Here is a 27,716-nt window from a genome sequence, read left to right on the forward strand (position 1 = left end):
CCCGTACGTTAGCTGAAAGTCATGCAGGGGTCACAGGCACCCTTAAAACTTCAGCTGACCTTAAACCTGTAGTAGATTACCTCTTGGCCTGTGTGATTACTAGCACTGTTTATATGTTACACGTTTATATCCATACATTATGTTTTGGCCTCAATACTTTATGATGAATGGTCGCAGTTATACTTTACTCCTAAGCTTGTGCATAACTAGAAAGCAAAAACAAACTCGGATCAGAAAAATGCCAATTTTCAACAGTGCCGGCCTCTGCCTATATTTAGTATCTATGTGGTATGTGTACAATGTACCGGCTGTGCTCCCTCCCTGCCATGCCACCAAAGACTAATTAAAAAGGGCTTAAGCTACCGACTTTCTTTCTTAAGCTTTAGAAATGCCATGTTGTGCATATCCTATATGAACAAATCTAGGGTCAGTCTGCGGTTACTATTTATACTAGCCCACCATAGTCATGCATAGTCACGAGGAGTCTTGATCTTTGGTCTGTTTTAGGGCAAACCAGGGTTTCTGTGGATACATACATTAATTGTAGGATCTAACCATCTGGACAGTTTAAATGTAGTGACCAATACAAAGCCTTTAGTGAGATTTTATTGTTTTTTCTGAGCCACATTAATACTCCGATTGTATGTGTGTATGTGGAGGGGACATCAAACAGGTTTGAATGAGTGATTTTGAGTGAAAGAGCTTGATTGGCTAAGTGATGTGGTTACACGATCAAACTTTGTGCAGGTCATGCAGTTTACACAGTGTGGGTATGGACCCAGGTCCCCACATCTCCTGTGCCAGGCGAGCAAAATGTGCTGTAACAGCTGGCCTCTGTGTCCCTGCTAAGAGTAGGTTGGCAGTATCACATGCCAGTGTTTAAGCTTCCCCACCCTTGGAAACCTCAAACAAGTCTGAGAGCGTTTCTAAAGAATAATGGAGTGCTGCTTGGGCATGGCAGCGGAATCTACACTGTGTCAGGGAGAAAATAAAATGGATTACTTGGTTAAGTGTGCTTAATGAGATCATGGAGTAAATGAAATCCAGTTCAGTTGGTGTCAGGGTTGGAGCCTAGCAGTTTGTGGTGTACTGTTGCCCCTCCCAAGGTTTCTTCCATTAAATTTTTTAGAGATATTTTTTTTCCTTCATGCATGGTGTAAGGTGCTGCCTGGGAGAAGGCAGCATCCTGACTCAATCGTGATCTGCCCGTGATTTTTGCCTATGCTTTATAAATAAACTTTTCCTTGTTCATGTTTCACCAACTTCTCTATAACTATTCCATCTTATGACCACTTCTTTAAAAAACTAAAATAAAAAAATACATTTAAAAAAAAGAGTGATTTGCCTTTACTGCAGATGTCTCCTGCTTATATCATCCAGGCCATATTTAAATTAGCTGTGGCAGGATTAGAATTTTTTTGTTTATTATCTAATTTATGTTGTGTGTGCTGTGTTCACAGAGGTTGTATGAAATACCATCTCCTGGAGTGCGGAGGAGAAAATAAACCTGTGAGATTAGTGCACGCAGCAGGGTAGCACGAGATAAGGACTAGCCCACATGCTCTGCAAACAGGCTGTTCATTCTTCGCTCCAAGGAGCCAATAATGCACACCACTATACTAATGTCAAAACAGTGTGCTTCTGGTCCTATTTGGGCAAACTATTTAGTGTTTTACTGAGTGGTTTTGGACACAGCTAGACAAATTATTAAAAGCTGCAATTGATTAACATGGGTAAAATGACTCTGTACTCCTACACATAAGCAGGGTCTCCAAACACATCTGGGGAACATTTATGCGACTCTCAGTCCTCGACTATATGGGGGGACCAAAAAAAGTTTAAACACTACACATGGTTGATTTGGCTAACCTGCAGTTAGTGCATTGCTAGAGCAATTGAAATTCCTGTTGATTGTGGTTTCACATAAATACGAACAGAACTGACTATTGAACTGTTGCCATTGTGAGTGCTATGTACTGCAAAACGAACAGGAAATAATATAACCAATAAAAAACTGTAAACATTCCGCTATGGTTTTCCCTTTTTTTACAGTTTATTCCCACTGTCAAGCTTAAGCCATAGTGTGCTGTGCTTATAGAGAATAAAACAACAGATGCACAAACCCTTGTAGTGTTCAGACAAATCAGAAATAAAAGTTCCACTGAGTCAATCAGTGCCAACCTAAACATATGTAAGGATGTTACAGTACCTAACGTAGCACACTTATAAGCTTATTATAATGTTACAGCCAAGCTGAAGGACTTTCTCCTCTCATGCGTAACCAATCATGTCATGTAGCCTTAAACAGCTGCCTGAAAAATGTACACAAGGATGACTTGTGAGTAACAGGAAACAGGATGTGCCAATCACTTCTGATTCTCCACAGTCAAAAATGTGAAAGGGTTTCTCTCTCTTTGAAAAAAAAAAAAAAATTCATATTAGCTTCGTTAGCTGATTTTCATTGCTTAGACAGGCATAATGTTATGAAAACGTCAGCTGGCCAGGGCAAAAGGGATGTCCTTTTCCAAACATGTTAAGTGTCATGCAAAGCAAAACAGGAGGTGCAAATACTATTGATTTACATGTGGTCATATTTGCATGCCGTTTTGCCTCCTCAGGAAATGTAATAAGCCGGATATTTCCATTCTGACAAGGTGTGATCTTTGGCTTTGAAAAAAGTGTGATAAGTGAGATAAGACAACAAGATCTACAATTACAATCTCACCATTTTTTTTTTCAAAGTATTATAAGGCTACTTTTGTGATGAACTGGTCAATCTTTATTTATGGACAGCTCCTCTAAGAATGTGTGAATTTAAGTAAGTGTTAGAATTTTTTTTTCTTCTCATGACTGCTCCACATTTGGAGTAACACTGAAACAAATCATGACCCTGTTCGTTTTGTTAAGGAATAGTAATTTTACGTAATTTGTTTATCCTCTTTCTCATCTTTTTCTCTTCCTTTTTTTTGTTGTTGCATGTTTACAGGGAATCTGAAGAATGTCATTTAAGCAGGGGCTCTATGCTCATGTTTCCAAATCAGACCCTGCTCTCCTAATGAAGACAGTATGTGGGAGCCATCAACGGAGCGGAGCTTTGGAAAACATTACTCAAATGTTTCCGAGGAACTTTGTTTTAATGGGAAAATGAACAGGCCAGCGTTTCCCCATGCGAGAAGTACATAGTCCGAGTGGGTCACGAGGTGAACAGTCAACAGGGTTTTATCACATGTAAAAAATTCCATTGATATTTTGAATTGAAAAACACGACATGACCTAGACAATCATATCGACTTAGGCTAAAGAATCTCAATTCTGGTATTTGGTGCTTGCTCTTTCAGTGCGGTTTGTGTTTGAACAGCCGTCACTTTTATCGTCATGGATCCACTTCAGAAATGCGGTTAAAGTTGGAGAGCGTATTCAGCGCTTGAATTTGTTGTCAGAGATATCCGCTTGTTTTTATTTCTTATGTATTATTTTAAGTGGTTAGCCTCTTAAAGTTCCTTGGTGAAATGGAGTCATTGACCTATAATGCTGCCAACACATGCTCATACTCTCCAAAAACACAACAAACTCCTCCACCCATGCATGCTCACAGAAACTGGGAGGTAGACAGAAAGGATAGAGGGGTGAGAATGAAGAATGTAGGTCGATGAAACTTGGAAATTCTGTTTGATGCTTTTTTTTCCTGTGGTTTTTAACATTACATTATAAATATTTGTTTCCTAATAAAATTGTGTGCGTGTGTTAGTCTGGTATGGCCAAATGTAGAACAGTACTGCTTTTCCTCACCTATAATCTTTATAGTCTTCTCAGTGGCTGTGGTTTCTTTTAATGGGACTGCAAGTGTCATGCATTAACTTGTTTATTAGTGCTGAGAAACATTATTCCATTCATTCCGATGCCATAAATGAATGAACTGCAAAAAGAGCAGACTGTAAAAGCAGCGAGATAACTGTCTCTGGGATTTTGCTTTCCTAAATCCCACAAGGCAAAGCAACAAGAGTCAACAAACAGAATTACATTAAAATGTCTGTGGTCATTTATTTCGGATAAAAGGACAAAGTGCTGTTAGGCTGGAAGGAGGAAAGACACCAAGATGGATATGTACAGTAAATGTATATAGTTCGTTTAAAAAAATAAAATAATAAAAATACCTTAATTAAATATACTTGAAAATGTATGTATACAGCAGTGTTAATGAAGGGTTATAAAACTATCACATTTTGCTTAATGATGGATTGATATTCTTCAATTCATCATTAAGTCTTGACCTGCAAATATAATGTGGAGGAAATGAAATCACTTCAGTCATTCCCGTCTTTTTAGAAGTTTGCGCTGTTTGATTGTCAGTAATGTGTTAATGCCCATGGTTTTGGAATGGACATAAATGAAGTGAATGAAGGTCATGTGTCCCCATACATTTGGTCACTTTTAAATTGTGTGAGTATAAATTAACGCATCTGACACACACCCTACATGAAATCTAACATGATATTTGAGAAACCTTTTGTTTAATGCAATTATAAAATTCCCTATGAGTCCCGGGACCCTTTTCAGAAACAGATGATGGGTGCGCCTATGAGCTCATGCATGGTTCGCCCAACAGTCCATCTTGAAGACACACCCACCAGTCTGCTGTCTACAGACAATATCATGTTGGGTAAATGGCTGTCTGTCAGCATTTCCTGCTGAGGCATAGATTATTTACACTGACTGGGTTTAACCACATGGTGGAAAAAAATACAATTAAAAGTTTGCAAAAGAAGGGCATTTTTAATAATCTCTTTTGTTTCTTAGTCTGACATTGATTATTTCAAGTCAAGATTTTATCCTGTGGGTTGTGGTGGCTCTGGAGCCTGTCCTGGAAACACACCCTTTATGGGTCACCAGTCAGTCACAGTGCACCATGAATACACATTTACATCTAGGGGTATTGGAGTCACCAATTCACCTGCCTGCATGTTTTTGGGCAGTGGGAAGCCATGCGATGTACAGACAGAACATGTAAACTTTTACACATAGAGTAACCTGAGTTCATATTTGGTTATATTCGGTTTCAGAAGAATATTTTTGTTTGTTAAGCCACACAATGACCTATAAATCATTCAAGCATAAGAAAAATCTAACCTAAGGCATAGACCAGTAGGAAACAGGTGCAGATGATGACAGATGATAAGGCCGGTGATTATTATACTGGTGATGCTGAATTCTGAGTGGTTTTATTCCCATTTTTCTTCCCCTCATTTTATTTAATTTAATATGAAGAAAAGAGGGGTGGCTTAAAACCTTTGCTCTGTACTATTTTAGGGTAGCTTTTGTTCAGGAATTAATCCCAGCATTATTCACACATAAGGGCAATTAAGAATAGCTAATCAACGTAATGCCATGCTTTGGACTGTTAAAGGAAACAGGAGGAAATCCACACTCAGCAGTAACCTCAAGCTCAGCCTCAGGTTGAGGACACTGGCCACTAAAAGATGGCAACGCTACTGCTGCACTACCATACCATCTTAATTTTAACAAACTACATTGAATTTGTTTAAGCTGTTAACTAGAATATGTCTGCTGACTCGGTGAAAAATTAAATAACTACATATTTTTGCAGATTAGAAAATAGTAATTTGTGAGATGGTCAATGTGTTGACTTTTATGAAAAAGTAGAAGTATGTAGGACACACGGCCTAATTTTGTACTGAAGTAAATTAAATCATGACAAATAAAAAGGTCTTATATTTTATCATTTCTTTAACAGGTTAATACAGGTCTCAGAGCTAAAGTGTTTGTTAATGATCCAGCTGAAAATCTTCTCAGATATCACATTTCTTCATACCTTAAACATATTTTATTTCACTCCTACTCCAAATGCAATGTTTTAGTGTCAGTGTAAATGACCTGCTGCTGAGACCAGAGAATAACAGATCTGAGCAAGAAGCAGGGGGACATTATCTTGTTATATGAGGTCAAAATAGGGGAAAGATTTAATTGGCTTGTTTAAGGCCTGGCTAAAAAAAAGGAAGTACAAAAAGCAAGGATTTTTTTTTTGTAGGTGCACACTAAAGAACCATCTGAATGTCTTAAATGACTAGAAAGTAAGTTTTGCATCGCAGGTCCCATTTAAGAGATTCGTGTTGTTAAATTTAAATACATTTATATACAGTACCTATATTGCCTTTATTTATTTAGAAACATTATTTGCTTCTGTCCTCTCACCTCTTTTAAATATTCACATATGCTAAACCCGTTGACTAATGGCAATTTATTCTGCAGGTTTGCATTGTTCTTTTTTTTAACACAACACACACCAATTTGTGCACACCTGCTCATGCTCCTCTTTTGACTTCCCAACGGGTTTATGCAAAGTGTTCATCTGGCTCTATTACAGGGTAACAGCCTCTTACTCCCACACATACAGACTGTCTCTCTCTCTCTCTTTCTCTCTCTCTCTCACACACACACACACACAAAAGCTTAATTTTGCCCAATCATTACATATTACAATACACACCATGTTTTCCTTTATATTATATTTGCTTTAAAGATAAAAAACAACTGCATTTACCCAGAATCTGTCCCGAGTTTGTTCACAAAGCATCTATGGTGCTTGTTTTGGTGTTTACAAGCAAACGGTAAACTGTCTCTTATACGCTTGCTTTCCATTTCCCCAGAGGAGTAACCTAAAGGAGACATCATTCTGCTCCTCATCTACATGTGAACAGTGTGAACTCCAGGAGTCAAAGTGCCAGATGCAGGATGGATCCCAGGCACCAGTGTTTGTTAGGAGACTGCCTATTAGAGTCGAATCAAGTTAACGGCTGTTGAGAAAAATTAAAAGCACGTGTTGTTTGCGACAGCCATTAAAACGGCCATTATGCCTTGGAGAAGTGCATTATGGGAATACAGCTACTATCAAGAAATCTTGTTAGAACTTTTGGACTTTAAATGTCTCTAATAATATCACTATCATGACATACATTACACAACAACTGGGACAGAGCCTAAAGGACAAAATGATAAGGAAATTAGGCTTCCTGCATGTTAACTGTAAAGTTTAGCAACAATATTTTAAATAGAAGTATGCTGCCCTATTTTTTTCCCTTGTCACAATAAGCAACCTTCCCACCCATCATCAGTTTACCCATCATTTAAAAATTCTCTTCGAATATCGGTCTGTGTCCAGAGGGCATGACTACAGGGCAAAATAACTCTTTGCCATCCTGACTGGCACCCCATCAATAACCTTATATAACCTTATTATATATAAACTTTATATAGGCTAATAATCATAGCTGATTAAAAAATTATTATAATAGTTTTATATATTTTTATATTCAGCTCCTTTCATAAGAACTGTAGGTAACCTATAAACCAAATACAGCAATGCACATATGTTGTATATAGCTGCATTATTTGATGTTTTTATCTGTATATCTTTATATGTACTGTATATGTGTGTGTGTGTGTGTGGGGGGGGGGGGGCTATTATGCATTTATATATATAAAAGTGTGTGTGTGTGGGGGGGGGGGGGGGGGGCTATCTGCAAATGAAACATATTCAGATTAATCCTCTATCTGTACTAAACTGAACACTTCAGTGCCTGTGGCTATCCTGTGGGGATAAAAAACGAGAGAGAAATAAAAATCCACCGCAGTAAAGTGTGTGTGTGTGTGTGTGTGTGTGCTGCTGCTGCTGAGAGCTTTTGATTAAGTGTACAATCAGTGTGAATTGTTCGGAAGCTTTTTTTTGTTTTATTTTGTTTTGTTTTGCCGCCTGAATTAATAGTCATTGACTGGGTTATTATTGGAGCCGTTACTGAACTGTGTGTGTGTGTGTGTGTGTGTGTGTGTGAATAGCCAGCATCTGTCCACTTAGCTCGCTTTCACGGCGGCTGAGGAGAAAACACGGATAGTGTACGGGACTGGAGTTTAAACCAATAGGAGACACATTTAGTTAGTAGACTTTTAGCCCTTTTTTCTGGGCACTGCACACTAACTCATATTTAAAAAAAAAAAAAAAAAAAAACTTTAAAAAAGAAGCAAAAAAAAATATGAACAAAAATCTATCAGCATAAGGAGCACATGGGGGCTACATGTTTTAATACCAATATGCAATGTACTGTATGTAATGCATTTATAATATCAGAAATCTTTTGATTTTTAAAAAGTAACACTTTAAAATAATATACAATACTCTGTAATCAGGGTCACGATTAGCAATGTTGCCTCACAGCTACAGGGTTGGGGTTTTGAGTATCACTTCTGGTCTGCATGTGTGTGTGTGTGTGGAGTTGGCATGTTCTCTCTAACTGCTTTGAGGGTTTTCTCTCAAACTTCATTACCTAAATACATTTGTTGCCCCTGAGTGTATGATTAACTGTATAAAAAAATAAAATTACAAATACTATTTTGGTTTAGCAATTCTAAAGAAACCATAAGTGATTTTTGTTTGTTTGTTCATATGTTTAACACTTTCCATCCAAATTGTGTATTTTTAAAAAGTACATGATTGCTATTATAATTTGTTTGATTGTATTATATGTGTGCTCTATTTTTTTTTATAAGTGAACAAAATTTTCCAGACTCAAAACCGTTAATTTGACTTTTTTGTCATTTTATTATTGTTTCTGAAGAAAATAATGGGACTTGAAAATGAAATAAAAGGCTGAGCAGAAAATGGCAAAATAAGTGCCATATTACTGCATTCTTTGCAAAATTACTACTATTTGCACCGTCGTCACTTTGTCACACATACAATTGCACATCAAGGGTCTACCTTTTCTTATACACTTTGTAATTTGTTCGTTTTTAGCTTGGTTTTATTGCACTAGTAACCTTTGGTCCGTTTTTACATTATCCTGTGTCTACTGACTATAACGTAAGATATACAGTGTGCATTCATATCTAAAACCTATCTTTGTCTTACTGTCTCTAGTGCTGCTGGATATCTGGAATTTCCTTTGGGATCAATAAATATCTATCTATTTGTTAATGGAGTTTTCATGTTCTTGCATGAATGACTATGTTTTTACATAATGTATAATAAATTGTGTGTGTGTGTGTGTGTGTGTGTGTGTCCTGCAATGAGTTGGTACTCCATCCAGTGTCCCTCACCAGGTCATCCTACAAAGTAAGGTTTTTTTCCACATCACATGACTCACAAGTTAAATAATTCGAGCATGATTTAATGATCATTTAAATAACTAATTTGCATCACGTGTCAACCACGCAGACCGCACGTGGTAACAATATGGCAACAATGTATCTACAACTAATTAAATTCATCCTTGTGTTTCAGTCCAGTCCTAGAAATCCGCTCCGCATTAATCAGCCGACTCCAACGCGCTCCGAGTGTGTGTGTGTGTGTGTGTGTGTGTGTATTTAGGCTTAGTGCCTTTGATTGAGGAGCTGGATTCTCTGATCTTGCTGAGGGAATAGAGACAGGTCTTGAGCAGATTATCGTCCACGCTTTGCATCTTTCACAGGAACTTGTCACCGCATGGTTTCTTCTTCATTTATTCCTCCTGTCGGTATTTAAGTGATTTAATGAGCAGCTCAGCTCTGACACCGGTGTGATACTCAAACCACAAGCGCAAACGACACACTTTCTACAAGGTAAATTCACACACACACACACACACACAGAGAATCTGTGTACAATTTTTTCTTCTGTATACATTTGCCAGTTGTAATGTGCAAGTTTATCAGATTCTATTCTTTAGTCAAAAAGGTTAAATGACTGATTTCTTATTTTTAAAGTTTTTTGTGAATGTTAAAGAACGTGAACTATTATGACAAGTGTAATTTTTGTAACTTTTTATACTATTTTTAACTTTTATACTAATCCTATTTCTCACTTGAAGTAGCAAATTCTTCATATCACTCTTCACTTTCTTCTATCCTACATAATCCACTGCTCAAGCTTTTGATCTATTTCAGTTGGGTACATGTAACAAACTGATCTTTCAACAAACTTTTGATATAATTCGATGTGTAAGCGACACCAATAATGACTGGCTAATCCTACCCATCTTATTGGCTATAGATACTAGAGAGAGAGACTTGTATAGAGTAGTTCTTAAAACAATGTCTTACTTGTGACATTACTGGCACTATCAGTTGTTTCCTTTGGGAAAGATCATTCAGGACTTTGGAGTTTATTGCATGTTATATCAAACTAAATGAATTCTGATTTTAAGGCATGATCTTATCATGTGTCAAGGTTACATACATTTATGGTTTATAATAGTCATTTATTTCAGGCTTTAGATTATCGAATAAATGCTCCCTGTTGACCAGAATATGTTTGGACAATGCTAATGAAGTTAACCATTTATTTAACCGCTTCCAGGCAATGAATAATGCACACAATGTCTTATCATGAAGATCCTGAGCTGAATGCCCCACAGCTGTCGGCATCAAGGAGGCCTGATGAGACGAGCTTGTGTGTTCCTCCTTGCTAGAAGCCTGTTACAGCTGCATGCCAGCCTTTTGCAATTATGTCTTTCCACTAAACACAAGCCTAAAGAGGAATGCAGGGAAATGGGGCAGTGTGAATGATTAAATGATTAAGTGCCTCAAAGTCAGCCTCATGACTCTCACACTCTGAGTGATGCAGTGTCACATGACTTCACTAACCCATTCATAGAGTCATAAATGCTCCTCCAGCATATTCTGTTCTCTAATGCTATTACATTATAAGGGGACTGATTTCTACACCCCATTAATGGTTTGTCTGAACAGCTTCACGACTGCCTCATGACTATGAACAGGATGTACATGTTAATAAGAAGCTTGCTTAAAAATTGTTGCTCTACTAAAAGCGTGCTACTATTTACAAAACGTTTCTAATTGGCATGCTAATGTTATTTTAAAATGATTTTTTTTCACTGCTTAAAGACTGGGACTTATAATTTGCTGCTCATTAAGAATGTACAGGTGCAGCTTAGTAATTACCATCGTCGACTGAGTACTTTTGTAATTTACTTGATGAAGCATGATTTATTATAAAGCAGCTTAACTGACAAGCTTAGTGTTCTTGCTGGTTAACAAAGGTGTTTTAGGATAAAGAGAAATATTTGTGGTCACAGTCTTGGTCTACTGAGGGACTAAATATCAGCACTGAACAGGATGCCATCTTAAAAACTCTGGTTTAGGGTTAACCATCTAATAATTACACAGCCCGCTTGACTATTTGCATATATTGCTCTTTTTGTGTCACAGGTGTCACCGGGTAATGAGCTTACTTCTGCTCTCCAGCTCAAGCATGAAGGACCGTGACTCTCTGACCCTCCTGCACTACACAAACTCTGGCAAAACAGGCCCGCAGTACCCCCCTCCCAGTCTCCACTCTTCCTCTCCAAGCCTTACCAAGTCCCAGCCCTTCTGTCTGCAGTCTAGCCAGCACCTCATCGCTTCCATGCAGCTGCAGAAACTCAACAGTCACTATCAGAGCTTGGCCGTCTCTTCTACAGTGTCCTCTGGATCCAACAGAGGATTTAGCAATTCTTCAATGAGTCCAGCACAAATCTCTGGCACCGGAATGGCTCAAAGCTCCGGCATCATAGATTCTGATCCAGTGGACGAGGACGTCCTGATGTCTCTTGTAGTGGAGCTGGGTTTGGACAGGGCTAATGAACTTCCAGAGCTGTGGTTGGGCCAGAATGAGTTTGACTTCATATCGGATGTACCTGCTGGGTGCTGACCCTTCTAAAAGAAAGTTACTGATCACTTTTGGCTGCCTCTTGGTTTTTTTTTCTTTTTGGTTTGCACCTGAGACACTGTTGGATGGCTCATGAAAATGTGAGAATCTTTTAAAAGACTCATTTCATGTGTAAAGACTCTTCTAGTTCAAGCTGCAGAGGTATAGTGCGCAATCAAGAAACTGCTTGAACAACTCCTGCAGAGAGGCTCTCTTGAAACTAAAATGTGGTAAATTTCTTTCTGTTCATGTTAAGTTTTTGCTTGTTATAATCAGTTCCAAGCTCTGCTTTCAAAGCATGCAAGAATTTCTTCCAATTCACAAGACATGGAGTTAAGTCATAAGCTTCACACATGGACTAGAACCCCAACACAAGCGCTACCAGATGTTCTTTCCCCATCAAGTCTACTACAGAAGCTGGCTTTTTTGTAACCTTGTTGGATAGATTTTCCCTTCCTAAATTTAGTGGTCATCTTTACCACCTGAGGTTAAAACTACAATGAATGTTGTCAATCCTCAATACATTCCTTCTGAAAGACGAGATGTGCATGCGGACTCTGGTGGATCGGCTTCATCTGTTGTCACCTGCCATCTGTGGATTCTGTCCATATGAGCAGCCGGGTGGTGTTTCTGTTCTGTAATGGAAGGTGATCCTGAAACCAGCATGGGCTAGTCTTTTCCAAAATGCATGTCATCACCAGACTCCTTTCCACTTGTGTAACTTGATCTATCGGACAGTTTTCCATGGTTAAATATATTAATGATGGACGTGTCCATTTCTTCCACTGGTAGTGCCACTTCAAGTCAAGACAGAAATGATTGAACAGCAGCAGAACCTCAACAGGTTACTTTGAGCAAACTAAATGATTTAGAATATGAACCCTATTACAAAAGCACTATATTTGTACATGTCTAATTTTTTGTTTTTTTTGTACGTCAATAGAAAAATGATAGATATAGAAACTCTACTGTCATGTTGTTTAGCATTTGACTAATGCAGACCTATGTTGGTTTAAAAAAAAAAAAAAAAAAAAAGATAAATAATAAAGTAATCTCTTTTTGGTTTAACAGTCAGAATGAATCATAAGTGGTATTTTTTTTAATTATTATTTGTTTAGCACTTTCTTTCCAACTTGTGTATTTTCTACAAAAGATGTGATTACTATTGTATTTAAATAAGTGTACTCAATATTTTGTTTTTCGAAATATAAGTAAATAAAAATACAGAGCTAAAAACCTTTAATCTGACCTGTGTCATTTTTGTTTCTGATGAAAATAATGGAACTGAACCTAAAAAGAGAGAGATTGATTAAAACTTTTACAATTAGAGATCTACTACCATTGAGATTATGGGTGTGCTATTGAAATGTACTAATAATATGGCATATGATCAAATCTAAAATCTTTACTTAACAGATAAAGGTGGCAAAGTAATTTTAAATGAGGGTCACCAGTTTTAAAAATGACTGAGAAGTCAAAATTAAAATGTCTTCATTGTTCTAATAAAAGTGTTTCTCTTTCAGCACTTTGGTGATTATATTTAAAATGAACTAATAACATGCATTACCTAAAAAATGCAGCAGTAATTTAAAAAATGCAATTATAGAAACTATTACATCTCATATCTACCATGAACTAGGGCACTAATAACAACGTTCATTCAGTTCCACCATGAATTCTAAAATATACAAATTTAATGTTAAACAGTGGATCAGTGGTTAACACTGTGTCCTCACAACTCCAGGGTTAGGCATGAGTCTCATATCCAGTCTAGGTATGTGGAGTTTGCACGTTCACCCTGTGTATTGTGGGTTTCCTCCAGGTACTCCAATTTGCTCCATAGTCCAAATATTGGTGTTTCTGAATTGCCTTTAGTACATACTTAATGTGGGAGTGTGTTTGTTTGCACCATTCAGGGTGTACCCTGCCTTGATGAGCAGTACTGAAAATGAAAGCATTTTAATGAATGCATAATTCTTTTATTCTTATTCATATGGTATTGGTAAAATCGAGCCGATCGCCCTCACTTCAAACTCCCCATGTCAATGTAAGGTAAGAGATTAACTTACCATTGATATCACAGCCACTGAAGCTTTTACAATTTCTTTATTCATCATGCTGAACTGTAGTTTTTTCACCAAAATCATTCATTTAGCTGGTAGATCAAAGAGCTCAATGATAACTCTATTGAAGCAGTTAGATACAGGCAATGAAGATAAACGATCTACTGCCATCTAGTGGACATTAGTAAATCTGCGTCCAGGCAAATGAAAATTGCAGAGGCATCTACAGTATGTGTAGACGTGTTCTGTGGGAACACTAGAACCCCTTTCACATGCTATCCTGTGTTTACACACCAAAAAAAAGCAAGCATGAACAAAATATGAGTAAGTAGTTATATGGTATCTCATATTAACCTAGATCTTGTGGTATTATCTATCAGCTTACATATATCACACGGAGTAGCTCTGAGGGAAGAGATCAAACCACCAGGCCATTGTTAACAGATAAGTCACTGACCCACTTTACCTCCTATCATAAACACACAGCTGTTCTGTCCCACTGCCTGGTATTTCCTGAATGAGATCTTCATTCATGGAGGAGCGATATCTGACTAAAAATAAAACCTGTGCGACATCAAACCACTAACTCGACTAGGCATAAAGTTCATCTTTAAAATCCACCAGTAGAATTTTTACATAGTTTTTAGCTGTCATAGATTGGTTATGCAAATTATACCAATATGAGTCGGAAATATGCATAATATTTTCCACTCACTTCTCCTTTGATTTGTTGAAGAGGAAGCAGCATAGATAGAAACTTAAACTGGGAACTGTTTTTTTCTGGGTGGTGTTTATTGTTAGCTGGAGATAAAGACTGTCCCTTGCACCTCCAGGGTCCAGGGTTAAATCCTGCATCTGGGTCTGTGTGCATGTTTTCCCCATGCTTGGTGGGTTTTCTCTGGGTACTCCAGTTTCCTTCCACAGTCCAAAGACATGCCGACTAATCGGCGTTTCCAAATTGCCCGAAATGTGTGAATGTGTGTAAATGTTGACCGGAGGTTTTACCACAGTCGTAAGATGGAAATAAATACAATAGTAATCACCATTGCCTGGCACGGCCCCTGGTTGGACTACAGAAGTTCCTAGATGGTTGGATGGAGATAGAGATAAACACTGTCCCATTTGAGTTTTTCCCTATGGTATAGTTCTAGTTGCAGATTGTAAAGTTGCAATATATATTTAAAATAATAATAATAATAATAATAATAATAATAATTTGTAATAAAATTTTAGACAATTATGATATGAAATATAAAGGTAAAAAAATTCGAAATAAAATATGTAAAATACATATAATTTACAGATAAAATGTTACATTTTCTTTTTGAGTTGTGCATGATTTGTGGCATTAAATGCAACCCGAAAGTATGGCAAAAAGGTTAATTTATACACATTCATGAAAAATTCAACAGTACAGTACTGTTCTGTGTCATCTTTACTTTGATTAAAAAGTGGTTGGTGCCACCCTTATTCTGTTTGCTTGTGCGTGTCCTTTTAACTCTAGGCACTCCGAGCCACTAGGGGGCAGCCGCGCACGCACTCCGCACTGTCCCTCCTCACGCGCCGTAGTACGGCATATCTTTCTTTCCCCGGAAGTAGGTGGCCCTTTTCCGCAGACTCCAACATGGTGAGCAGATTTCTTTTTTCGGTCCTCTTTCCATTTCATCCATAATCATCAGTCTTTTTACAAAGTATTAAATAAGGAAAACGTTAAAATATCATCTTTTCACACACAAAATGTTTATTGACCCTAATATTATTGAGGATTGAGTAAATCTTTGTATTAAAGTTATTTACTGTCAGTAGCTCGGCTTCAGTGTCGGGTCTCCCGCTTGGCTGCCGCCACATTAGTGTTACACAGCACTTTTACACAGGGTTTAGCAATATAACTCTTTTTCCCTGTATTAACAGTTTGAATAGTTTTGTCCTTGGTGTGAAAAGAGGCTTTAGTGGCTGTGTGGTAAGTTCAGGGAAGATTGTTCGGTTGTGTCACTGAAGGCCGCGGCTGCTTTCTGTGTTCGTATATTTGAAGCTAATTGGTTAGCTTTCTTATGCTAAGAAAGCTAAGCGTGTTAGCCAGGATTGCCCCTGTATAAAAATTGAAAAAGCATTCAGAATTTCAAAATAAACAGAAAATTAAATGGTGGTTATTGTGTTTAAGGCCAGAGGACCGAAGAAGCACCTGAAGCGCGTCGCTGCGCCCAAGCACTGGATGCTTGACAAACTTACAGGAGTGTTTGTAAGTGTTTTTCCACATGGTTATCCTTAACCCCATTTCCTTAATAATGATTGTTCGTGTGACTGAGCAAGGGATTTTTCTTGTGAGAAATGTGACCAGCTCTGATGTAGTGCTGTGTTTTGTGACTGTCAGGCTCCTCGGCCCTCCACCGGTCCCCACAAGCTGAGGGAGTGCCTGCCCCTCATCATCTTCCTGAGGAACCGGCTGAAGTACGCGCTGACCGGAGACGAGGTCAAGAAGATTTGCATGCAGAGGTTCATCAAAGTCGATGGCAAGGTCCGCACCGACATCACCTACCCTGCTGGATTTATGGGTGAGTTGGTGTGTGGTCATGTTAGTAAAAGTGTAGAACTGATGCACATTTTATCATCAGTTCACATAGATAACATCTAGCCATTTATATTTCTTTGATTACATTTCTTTAATCCTTTTGGATCTTTAAAGGGGTGAAATACATTTTGTTGAAGTAAAAAATTAATTAATTTTACTTTACATTACTTGTAATACTTTAAAGTAGTGTAATATATCAACTCTGCACCTATGCACCTTCACTGCAAAACTCAGCAGCACTGTAAACTTGCTAATCAAGTAATGTTTCTCCAAAACTTCTTCAAATTTCACTCTAACTGTTTTTTGTTGCCATTTTTCAAACTACTGTCTGTGCGCACGCTCACGCATAGAATTGGTGCAGGCTTATTTAGATTAATTTATATCCAACTACCTGAATTGCAGTGTTTTATCTTGTGTAAAATACCATTGTGTTTGTCTATTTAGACTGTCTACTATAAGTGTAACATAAACTGTCACGCAGCTGAAACTTAATTGTAAGCATAATTCTACAAAACATAACTTGCATTAGTGCTGCACATTCAATTGCCCACATTTTAAAATCACAACATTGTGCTGTTATTTAGTTAGAAGTCTGTAATTTATTACAGGTAAAAAGAATAGAATTTGTCAATTGCATGTTTATTTTATAACTTAAAGTTGATCAATGGAATTTTGATAATGTTGTGCCATTATTTGACGTTCATCTAAAATGTTTAAATAGAAAATAGTTTAAATAGTTAAATATCGAAACAGTAATAAACAAATCATGTGGCCTTAACCACTCTTTTGGGGGTTGATAAATGTTTGTTTTAGTTAAAACTATTTATTTTTAGACAGATTTGTCATGTTACACATTGTAAAGTATTTATAAAATGTTTGTTTACAGCAAATATCAAATGAAATTTGATTTAGGTGGCTCCTAAATCAAATTTATGTAATGAATTTTCGGTTCATTAAGTGCATGTTGAGATTTGGTGGGCAGGTTTTTTTTTTTTTTAATATTGGTTTAACTGCTTAACTGGTCTCCATGTATTCATAGATGTGGATAAACACTGGTACCAGTTAGAATTTAAAAAGTGAGTAGCAACGTTAGCCGTATTAAGAATTTAATGTTAAGTAAAAAAAAAATATGAAAGTAGTTTTTCACTCTAAAAGGGGATAGTTACCACATTTTACGCATAGCTTGCAGTTAGTTATAATCAATTGCAAATGATGAGAGTAGTTGAGGTTTTTTCCCCCCAGTCTTTGGAATTGTGATTAGTGATGTGTGGAATAGCAGCAGATTCAGGATTACTGTTTTACTGTTTATTTTCTACTTGCAGTTGCTTACAAGTTATAGGCATGTTGGTGTCGTGTTGAAGTCAGTGGTTTGTGTGCAATGGTTGAATTTGATAGCAGATGGAGAAGCTGTTAGATGTCCTCCCTCTAAGGCTGGCACATGTTGAAGTGTTTTAATGGAGCCATCGTCATTCACCCAGTCGGAGTTCGAGATAATTGCCAAGAGAAAATTAAATCTGATCTTGATTCATTGTCCAAACCTGGTGATGTAGCATGATGCTAAGCCTTGTGAAATAACACCCGGTGCGTTGCTCTATAAGGCCTGGGTTCTTTGCCTGAGACTTGGAAAAGGTTCTGTGAACAGTTTATGTACATTGCTACAGTATTTTTTTTTCCCGGGTTGCAGATGTGATCAGCATTGAGAAGACTGGAGAGAACTTCCGTCTGATCTACGATGTGAAAGGCCGTTTCACCGTCCACCGCATCACCAACGAGGAGGCCAAGGTGAGCAGACTTGGTGTTTTATGGTCCATTGGGAAATATATTTGCAGAGGATGCTGGTTATAATTGAGGTAAAAGGGCTTGTGGTGCTGATTATTGAAATCATGAATTTAACTACTGACTACACATGGCTTGTTGTCAGTGAGCTTAATTAGCTTTATTCAGTTTTGGTTGCATGTAAACCCAAACCTGGTTTTCCATTATGGAATTAAAATTATTAGCTTATGAATATAGAAGCACAGATAATGCTGTCACGCGTTTGAGTTGTTCAGGCCAAACATGTAAATTGAATTTGGTTTTGTGTGTAAAAAAAGTGACCTTTTTGTTTTGTCCTGCAAGGATTCAGAATTTTTAAGAGCTTTTATTTTTTTGTTTGCCTTGAATTTTAAGATCAAGCTGAGCACTTGAGCGTTAAAGGTCTTTGCCATGCCTAATTGAGCCACAACTGCTGAGCCACCATTTCACTATTCTCTATATTTACTTTCTTTGCAACAACAACTTTTGATTTTGTGTTAAAATTTATTACCCAATGTGTGTCTGTAGTATAAGCTGTGCAAGGTGAAGAAAATCCTCATTGGAACTAAGGGAATCCCTCACCTGGTGACCCACGATGCCCGCACCATCCGCTACCCTGATCCCATGATCAAGGCCAACGACACGGTCCGCATTGACCTGGAGACTGGCAAAATCACAGACTTCATCAAGTTTGACACCGGTCAGTCCTGTTATTGTTGCTCGTTAATTTTTACTGCAGCCAGTCAGTACTAATATGGGTAGCACATATATACTTGCACAGACTGGCAACAACCAGTTATCTTATAATCTATTAATTATTTGGTGTGATCGTTTAGTAAATTCTCGACAGCTGTTATGATCCACATGAATAACGTGTCTCCTGTCCTTTTTTTTCCCTTGTGCGTAGGTAACATGTGCATGGTGACAGGTGGTGCTAACTTGGGTCGTATTGGTGTCATCACCAACCGAGAGAGGCACCCTGGCTCCTTTGATGTGGTGCACGTGAAAGACAGCACGGGCAACAGCTTTGCCACCAGGCTCTCCAACATCTTTGTCATTGGCAAGGTGAGTAAGATATGGATGTCATCTACTGATGCATGCTGCATTTTTTTTTTAATACTTTTTTTTTTTTTTTATTCATTTATTCATTAATTTATTTTTTGACTTAAATTTGCCTTTGTTCAAAGGTGTTAAAGTTCAAAGAATATTGAGGGTTTTATTAATCATTCATAACCTTTCCCTATGTACATTTAAGAACATTGACAAATCATTCTTTTCAGTGTGGATATTTTAGACTTTTTTTTGTTGCTTATGATGCAGTGTCAGTTGTAATGTAAACAAATCAGACATTTGTTAGTGAATTGCAAACTTCTGGTGCTGAAAGTAATTTCTAAATAAAATGTTTTCCTTTGTGTGGCTGTTCACATACCCAGGGTAACAAGGCCTGGGTGTCCATTCCTCGTGGAAAGGGTATCCGTCTGACCATTGCTGAGGAGAGAGACAAGAGACTGGCTGCCAAGCAGAGCAGCAGCTAAGTCCATTCAAGACTTCCCAAACCCTGGTTTCAAATAAAAAAAATATTTACAACTATAATGGCGCAAGATTGAATTATTTTTATTTATTTATGCTGGTAATGAGGCACAGGTAGACAACTGGGTGAAAAAAAACATGCAAATGAAGCATCTTTGCAGACAGATGTAATTTCCATTATGATTTATACACAGCTCTTGAATATGCCATAGTGTTATCAAACCAATTTAATTGTGAATTGCAGCCAGTCGTGACCATTTTTAGCTAAATTTTTTAGGAGGCAACATGTTTTAGGTGTAATACTTGGTTAGTCTATGTAGGTTGAACAAATTAATTTCTTTTTAAAAATTTTTAATTTTTGGTCAGTCCTCCTTCCGTCTTAGTAATTTAGTGCATAAACATAATAGATTACTCTAAAGATAAATGATTAGTATTTAACATCAAATACCAAAAGATTTCAAAGGGCAAAGTTATGGCATTTTAACAGTAATTGTATGATGGCTTTTAAATTTAGTTTTAACTAAATTACCAAATTTAAGAACTACTTTTTTTTTTTTTTTTTTTTTTTTTTTTTAAGGTCCAGGATTAACCAAGTAAACTTAATAGAATCCTAGTTTTAACTCCGGTAAAATAGCAGCCCGCCATTACTTGACTGCACCAAATGCATGATGCACACAAGGTACTCTAGTGAAACCAGGTGATGTACAGTACATACTGGTAAGTTCTAATGTAAGTTCATGCAGAGTTGGTTTATCATCTGACCAAGTAATGTGATTGGTAATGGGGCAATCACAATAGCTGATACAGAATACATTAGCACTTGAATGTTTATTACTCCATGTCGCAGATGTCAAAAGTCATTGATTACACTCTCACCACCTTAATGCTGTATTGCTAAAATGCTAACTGTTTGTGATTTAACAGGAGTCAATTCCTTATCTAATTGCAGAAGAATAGGTGTTTTTGATGGGTAGAACAACTTGTGAAATAAACAAACCAATTGGGTAAATGTTTGTGAAAATGTATAAAAGCAACCGCAAGATTGTACTGAATATCTGCTTGGCTGTGATGCCTACGATTACAACACAGTTGTGCTGATCAACATGACGCTTAAGGAAAAGATAAATAGTATGATGTATATCCTTGTCATATATCAATGTTTCTTCCAATATATATATTTTTTTCTTGGCTTTATATCCCACCACTGCATAAACCATACATTTGTGCTCAAGTTTAAATGCAAAAATTTCTTATTTAAGGGTAGTGGTGGTGTGAAGTCGTTATCCGGGTCAAATAACCGGGTATAATAAATAATGAACTTTTATTAAGCAGGAAAGAGATGAAAAAGATCTCAACATTTGAAAATCTCAGTCATTACTGTTCAAATTCTTATAGAGGTGAACAATAAGATGTTATGTTTTGGGGCTGTGTGAGCTCCAATGGACCAGGGAAGTTGATCAGATGAATGCAGCATGCTATCAAAATACTAGCAGACAATTTGCATTCTACAAAATGAAAGCTGTTCATGGGACACCCTTGGATGTTCCAACAAGTTGATCCAAAGCACAAGGCCAAGTTGACCCTCCCTGTCATGTTTTATTTGATTGTGCTTTTCTGTTATGCCTTAAATATGAACTTAAGTCCTTTAAGAAATTAAATGAGTTTTTCCTTCTCACTTGTTTTCTTTAAAAAATTGTACACATCTTCCAATATTTCTCAAGGTGCATAGTATAGGGTCATCAAACACTCCAAAGGGTGAAGGTACATCTAGAAAATGTGCATCACTTTAAAGGTTATAATGCTATTTAGAGTAAATAAAGCTTTGCAATCTTTTCCCAACAGGGTTTCATCCCTTACCCAGTGCCTCTAAAATGCAGAATTTTCCTTTTGTTTGTTCTCTCCATGTTTCATTATGTCCTCAGAGCATGACGCTCAGAAGGGAAGATATGTATCAAGGTAAGGGAACATGGAAACGAGGTGGTGTTCCATTAGAACTGAATGTGTGCTACTGTAGATCCACAGTGATATAGAGGGACACTAATGGTTTTACTTATGGGTTTATGTAATGATAAAACCCAAGTCAGTCAGAATCTGTGTTTATTGCTCCAAGATCAGTGTGGAAGTGTGTTAAGTATAGTTTAAGTTCCATGGAGAATTACTACTAAATTACAAGGCCCGGTAGGTGCCAAGTTGAAGAGTCGTGAGGCGCTACGTCACAGGAGGAATGCATGCTTGCATGTGAATGTGTGTGTTCCACTTGGCTGTGGCTCTTCTCCAGGCCATATGGGTCCTGCTGGGTTTCAGCCTGTTTGTCCTGCAGCCTTTGGCCTGATGGTCCGCAGCACTGCAGCATGGCTCGCTCATCCCGCTCCAACACACGGTTGGGGCTCGTGTCCAGAATAAGACACACACCTACACAGTGTCTTGTGTCCTTGAGCTTATATCCTTCTGTTCCTAAGTGGTTTAGAAAATGTTCTTGTTCCATTACAATACTTTGTGCTTCTAACCACATTTACATGTTTGGGGGGGTGTTTGCTAAATGGATTAAAATCACTATAAAGAGCCTTTCGTGTCATCAGAATCACCTGATTATCAACAACATATTACAAAATAATCTAATACAGTACTGAGATTTTATGAGTTTAAGTTCAAGAAGGCTTTATTGTCACTTCAACCATATACAGTTAGTACACAGTGAAACGAAACAACGTTCCTTCAGGACCAAGGTGCTACATGCAACATAATTTTACAACATAAATTAACAAAAAAACTAAACTAGCTAACTAAGAGGCCTAGCAGAGACAAGACAAATTGACCTAACACAAATTACAACATAAATTAACAAAAACTATCTAGGGAAGACTATCTACAGGGATTTTTCTTTCTTTTTTTTTTTTTTTACAGACGGCAGACAAACACATGCAAATGTGCAAACAAAAGCAACAACAAAGTGACAGTGCGACAAAATACAACGTAACATAATATGGTGTTGAGTTGAAAGGTAGTGAAGAAACTGTAAACATTTCCTAATGTAGCAGCAAAAATTAAGAGTAAAGAAGTTAGTGCAAAAAGTAGTCCAGTAATGAATATTGTGCAAAAGAGCATTTACAGGTTGGTGTGTACGATAGTTTGGTGGTGTAGGTCAGTGTGTTTGCACTTGTGTTGATTAGTCAGTCCAGTCTCAATGTTTTGAGGTAGTTGAGTTAAGCAGAGTGATAATGTTTGTGTGTGTGTGCGTGTGTATGTGTTTATCAGTCCAGTCCCTTTTTGTTAAGAAGACAGATAGCTTGTGGAAAAAAAGCTGTTGCACAGTCTGGATGTGTGTGCCCGAATGCTTCGGTACCTTTTTTTCCAGATGGCAGGAGTGTGAAGTGTGTGTGAGAAGGGTTTGTCCGATCAGCCACAATTGCTAGTGACCAAACACAGAACCTACCGTCATAGGTGTTTTAAAATGCATTTCATTTTAAATCATTTCCTTTGATGGGGTATATGTGATTTTGCCACATCTCACATCCACAACTTCAATGAGTGCAATACATGGTTGAAAGGCACAAAATTAAAATACTTTCCATATGTTCCTATTGTTTTCAACATTTTTTTAAATAAAACAAGTCATTTTGATTTTTACCTATTATCTTTTCTTTCTTCAATGGAGGGTGAATCATATTGTATTCGTAGCTTACTGTCAAACATAGCATGTTCACCCTGTCAGTGAAATATTAATACATGTAAAAACTTTTTCAATTTTTTTCAAAATATATGTGATAAACAGTACATAATCATTTCAACAGTGAATCACTCTGTTAACTGAAGTTCCACCATGTGCTTAATAAATGCTAGCTTTAGCAAAAAATCTTAGATTGATGACAGGGTGGACCTTTGTTCATGATTTTTGGGATTGATTTTATCAACAACAGACTTCCTATTAACTATAATAAATTGTTGAGAAGAGGACAATATAGCTTTCTGAAAATGTAATAACTCCACTTTGAATTTGTCAATGAAAGGGTGGATTTTGTTTGTACATTGTCCATGTGCAGTTTATTTATAAAAAGTCTTGGTGCTTGTCCAACATGCATTTCTAACAGCCTTACTTAATAAAATTGATATAAAGTTAAAAGGAAAATCTCTCAAAGACTTTTTTGTGATATTAACCCAAATGTGTAAGTATGATTATTGATGTAAGTACATGTAGTATTTTAAATGGATCTGATCAGTTTTTTGTAGCAGGTGGTCTTTTTTTAATTAAAGGATTTTTTTTCTGCTTTAACTTCCCGTCGAAAATGAATCATAAACTTGCCAGACTAGCACTGCTCCTGCATCACTCACATTTCCCCTTGTGTGAAATAAAACAGCGTGAATGAAGTGCTCCACAATCTCATGGTAAACGGTTGCAACTTGTCTTCCGTGTCTCTCCTCTCTTCCTCCAGACTCTGGAACATTCATTTCCACATTAACGGCAAGATTTACTTTCGTCTAAAAGAAAGGCTTTTGTCCTCTTCTTTGGCTTACGCTCAATAATTATTAGTGATTGTCAGTCGGCAGTTTCCCATGAATGTGGTGGTGTGTACTGAACTGGACTGAGAGATACTCAGTGTTTATCCTGTATTATAGTAATTTTGCTCAAATTCGAAACCAAATATTTGAATATTTCGACATACTAGATTTATTTATATTTATTTATCATTTTTTAATAAGCTGTAAGCAGTAATTATTAAAATTAAACCCAAAGGAAACTGGAAACATTTAACAAATAGTAATGTATGTGGAGTCTAAACAGAACAATGAAAAAGATTATGCCTAGTATGACACCTAGGCAGTTTTAACCCCTCTGGGAATGACCTCTGGGGGTGTTATGGTGCTTGGCACTACTACATTGTCGGGGGATCCTTTGGGTGCTCTGGGTTGGAGGGTGAGGCCTCCATGGATCTGACTTGTTTGTGCAGCACATCCTGTGGATGCTTGATCAGATGGGGGAGTTTGCACTTCAGGTCAGTGGCCTTGGGCTCTTTGCCTACAGGTTCCTAGGCGTGGTGGGCTGTGGTGCACTGCGTGGTCTAGTTCCTTTCTATCGTCTCCAGAATTGACTTTTTTCAGTGATTTGTGCCGCGCTGACTTATCTGTGGGATCGGACACCAGACAGGCTTGTCTTTGATCCCTCCCTAAATAGGTGAGCCTTACCCTGGTATAAAAATGTATAGTGTTTGTGTGTTAATGTTTTACTTGCTTAGCATAAGACGTTTACTTTGTGAATTTATGCATCTTTATCACGTGTGTAGAAAAAGAAAAGAAGAAAGAAATGTTAGACAAATCAGGGAAATCATTTTAGTAAAAAAGAGGTGGGCTTGGAAGGGTCAGCCTCAAGGTCCCTCTAGGAGTATTTCTGCCTGCGTGTTTGGCCTGTGTGTAATGGGGTGGGGACCTGGAACAATGGAGTCAGTCATGTTTTACTAACAGCCAGACACGGTTCCCCCACATGTTTCTAATCTTTATTACAGCATGACAGACTTTCATAAAATCATGTATGGATGAAAGAATGCTTGATGACATAACTGGAAATGGGTGACATGGCACTCATCTACCTGTTCCCCTTCTTCTTTTTCTCTTTCTTCTCCAGTTCTCCTCAGCTTAACCTGTCCAGCTTGCAGTTCTAAGAAATATATGAATAGATAAACAAAAACTTGTAAGTCAGCCAAGTTCTGCTTTAGGGTGGGGGTGCATACATACAGTACAGCAGATGCGAGCTTGGGAGGGGCCAACATCTGGTCTGGTCTGGTGGAAGGATTGCTAGGATTGGAGGAAGTTTTTTTTCTTTTCTTTTTTTCTTTTCTTTTTCACTGTTGAACCTGGGTGCATTTGCAGTGTTGAAATTTACGGTCTTGAAGTGCAGCTGTTAAAACTTAAAGTTGCCAAACTTACTTTTTTTTTTCATCTTAGAAGAGATGCAACAAAAAAAATCTTCAGAAATGAATAGTTCAGGTGTGAAAGAAACTGCAGATGTGGACACCTGATTACCTTTTGTAATCCAAGATGTACCAACAAGAACTTGGGACCCACTAATTCAAGGGCAAAGCTATAAAGGCTCTTGGTGAATTCTTTGTTATTGGGGTTCTGATCAGGGGCAACACTATATTTACAGCACCAATGATCTGAACGGCACATTAGGTTTAAAATCAGAAAAAACTTTTTTTTGTGTGTTTGTGTAATCTATACGGGGAGAAAGTAGAAAGAAAAGTGGTGTGAATTTGCGCAAATAGGTATTTCCTGTTTCATTTGTCTCCAGCTGAGGACTATTTAACAGTTTCAGATGTGTGTGTGTCCAATCCACACACTCTAGTATTACAGTGTCCGCAATGATAGCACACGACACTGCTCCAGAGCTCAGAAATGTGCCATGCTGTTTGCTTTGTGTTTTACACCCTCCTGTAAAGCCGCTGACTTTTGAATCCTCCCTCGCAGCTTTCCTCTCCGGCCGCATGCAGGCTGAGCAGAGCTCCGCGCAGTGGACAATCAGCCGCAACGCAAACAAGATGCCCGCACTCGCTCCGTCCTCACCGCGCGCCAGCCTCGGAGTTCCGCGCGGGGGAAGCGCGCGCTGACCGGAAGCGCCGAACCAACCAACCAAACAACCAACCAACCAAGGCTGAACTATTTGGGAGAAAGAACGAGAAAAGAGCGGAGAAGAAGATGCCGTTTTGCAAGCGCATCATCGCGCCCAAGGACGTGTGCAGAAGCGCGCTGAGGAGCGCCCGAGCGCCGTGCGCGGACCTGGCGGACGTGTGCGGCTTCAGCCTCTGCTCCATCCTCAGACAGCTCTCCGACTTGTGCAGGCAGTCCGTCAGCATCCTGGAGGAACTCGAAGGGGAGATCGCCTCCGTCTGCCAGCGCTCGGGAACACTGGAGAACAAAGTTCTCAGCCTGCGGAGACACGTCTCGGCTCTGGCAGCCAGCAAGCCGCCGCTCCAAAGTAAGCCGCGCTCTCTCACTTCCATCTGGCGGGAAGCTCCGAGCTCGCACTTGTTACACCGAGTTCAAGGTCGGGCTTCGCTTTGCTTTGGCTTTGGCGTTTGGTGAGATTTCTTCACTCTGGTGACAAATGAGATAAGAAAACTATGCGTGACTTCTCTGGCTTGGCTCTATGAACTCTATGGTTGTTTACAGAATGAGCCTGTTGCGTTCTATAGCCTGTAGTGCTCGTATACTGTACTGTACATTACATACAGCTCTCTGAGCACATCAAGTGTAGCTCTTAATGACTGGTAAGGAAGGGAACTCTTAAAAAAAGTGCAAAGTTGATTCTAAATGGCCTCAAGCACTGAAAAGTTTGTTCCTATACATAAGAGGGATATTTCGATTAAAAAAAATTATTATGTATATATATATATATATATATATATATATATATATATATAATACTGCTGGTGGCTTATTGTTTAGCACTGTCGCCTTGCATCTCCAGAGCCCGGGTTCGATTTCTGTTTGTGCATGTTCCCCCCATGTTTAGTGAGTTTCCCCAGTTTCCCCCCACAGTCCAATTTTTGGTGTTCCAAAAATTGCCTGCATTGTATAAATGAGTGTGTGTGTGTGTGTGTGTGTGTGTGTGTGTGTGTGTGCCCAACGATGGCTTTGTACGCATGGTATGCATCGTGGACCCTGCCTCATGCCCTAAGTCTCCTGAGATAGGCTCCAGGCCCCTCTGCGAGCCTGTACACAGGATAAAGCGTTGTAGACAATGAATGACTGAGTGAGAAATGGTCCTGGGACTAGGGGGAGTGCAATGGTAAAGGCATTGAACTATGGTTCAGAAGGTCCCAGGTTCAAACCCCACCACTGCCAAGTTGCCCCTGTTGGACTCTTGACCCTCAACTATAAAATGTAAGTTGCTCTGGATAAGGGCATCTGCCAAATCATGTAAATGTACCGCGTGTGTGTATGTGTAATCTCATTCGTCAGGTGAGAGGTTTTATAGTCAGAAACTTTATAGTCAGAAAGCAGAACTGCTTCATACTTTCCACACAAACAAGCCATTTTTTATTTATATTATTTGGATTAGACAACATTTGAC

At 38.2% G+C, this 27,716-nt stretch overlaps 4 protein-coding genes across 7 annotated transcripts in view; all 4 read left to right on the forward strand.

Moving 5' to 3' along the window:
• The window catches only part of hdac8 (histone deacetylase 8), a 27,988-nt gene extending 20,623 nt beyond the window's left edge, over window positions 1–7,365 (forward strand). The window contains exon 11 of one of the 3 annotated variants that reach the window (XM_053502894.1): window positions 6,666–7,365. In XM_053502894.1, coding sequence (XP_053358869.1) covers window positions 6,666–6,673 — 8 coding nt within the window. In that variant the 3' untranslated portion in view covers window positions 6,674–7,365. Of the gene's footprint in view, window positions 1–1,460; window positions 1,802–2,986; window positions 5,031–6,665 lie in introns of those variants that run through there. The other 2 variants (XM_053502885.1, XM_053502890.1) reach the window with 2 other exon arrangements.
• Window positions 7,366–9,359: 1,994 nt separating this feature from the next.
• On the forward strand, window positions 9,360–12,938 carry cited1 (Cbp/p300-interacting transactivator, with Glu/Asp-rich carboxy-terminal domain, 1). Its single transcript, XM_053504481.1, has 2 exons — window positions 9,360–9,609; window positions 11,218–12,938. Exon 2 carries the CDS (start codon window positions 11,231–11,233, stop codon window positions 11,696–11,698), a length of 468 nt encoding a protein of 155 aa, XP_053360456.1. The 5' UTR covers window positions 9,360–9,609; window positions 11,218–11,230; the 3' UTR covers window positions 11,699–12,938.
• A 2,381-nt stretch (window positions 12,939–15,319) lies between these two features.
• On the forward strand, window positions 15,320–19,714 carry rps4x (ribosomal protein S4 X-linked). The gene is made up of 7 exons (XM_053505201.1): window positions 15,320–15,385; window positions 15,920–15,997; window positions 16,130–16,310; window positions 18,012–18,109; window positions 18,650–18,821; window positions 19,029–19,186; window positions 19,555–19,714. The coding sequence occupies exons 1-7, from the start codon at window positions 15,383–15,385 to the stop codon at window positions 19,654–19,656; spliced, it is 792 nt and encodes a 263-aa protein (XP_053361176.1). The 5' UTR covers window positions 15,320–15,382; the 3' UTR covers window positions 19,657–19,714.
• Window positions 19,715–25,646: 5,932 nt separating this feature from the next.
• The window catches only part of nhsl2 (NHS-like 2), a 79,548-nt gene continuing 77,478 nt past the window's right edge, over window positions 25,647–27,716 (forward strand). Inside the window, exons 1-2 of one of the 2 annotated variants that reach the window (XM_053497521.1) lie at window positions 25,647–25,739; window positions 26,111–26,618. In XM_053497521.1, coding sequence (XP_053353496.1) covers window positions 26,339–26,618 — 280 coding nt within the window. In that variant the 5' untranslated portion in view covers window positions 25,647–25,739; window positions 26,111–26,338. Of the gene's footprint in view, window positions 25,740–25,911; window positions 26,619–27,716 lie in introns of those variants that run through there. The other variant, XM_053497522.1, reaches the window with a different exon arrangement.

This window comes from Clarias gariepinus, chromosome 1 (assembly GCF_024256425.1).
Source record: "Clarias gariepinus isolate MV-2021 ecotype Netherlands chromosome 1, CGAR_prim_01v2, whole genome shotgun sequence".
Classification (NCBI taxonomy): domain Eukaryota; kingdom Metazoa; phylum Chordata; class Actinopteri; order Siluriformes; family Clariidae; genus Clarias; species Clarias gariepinus.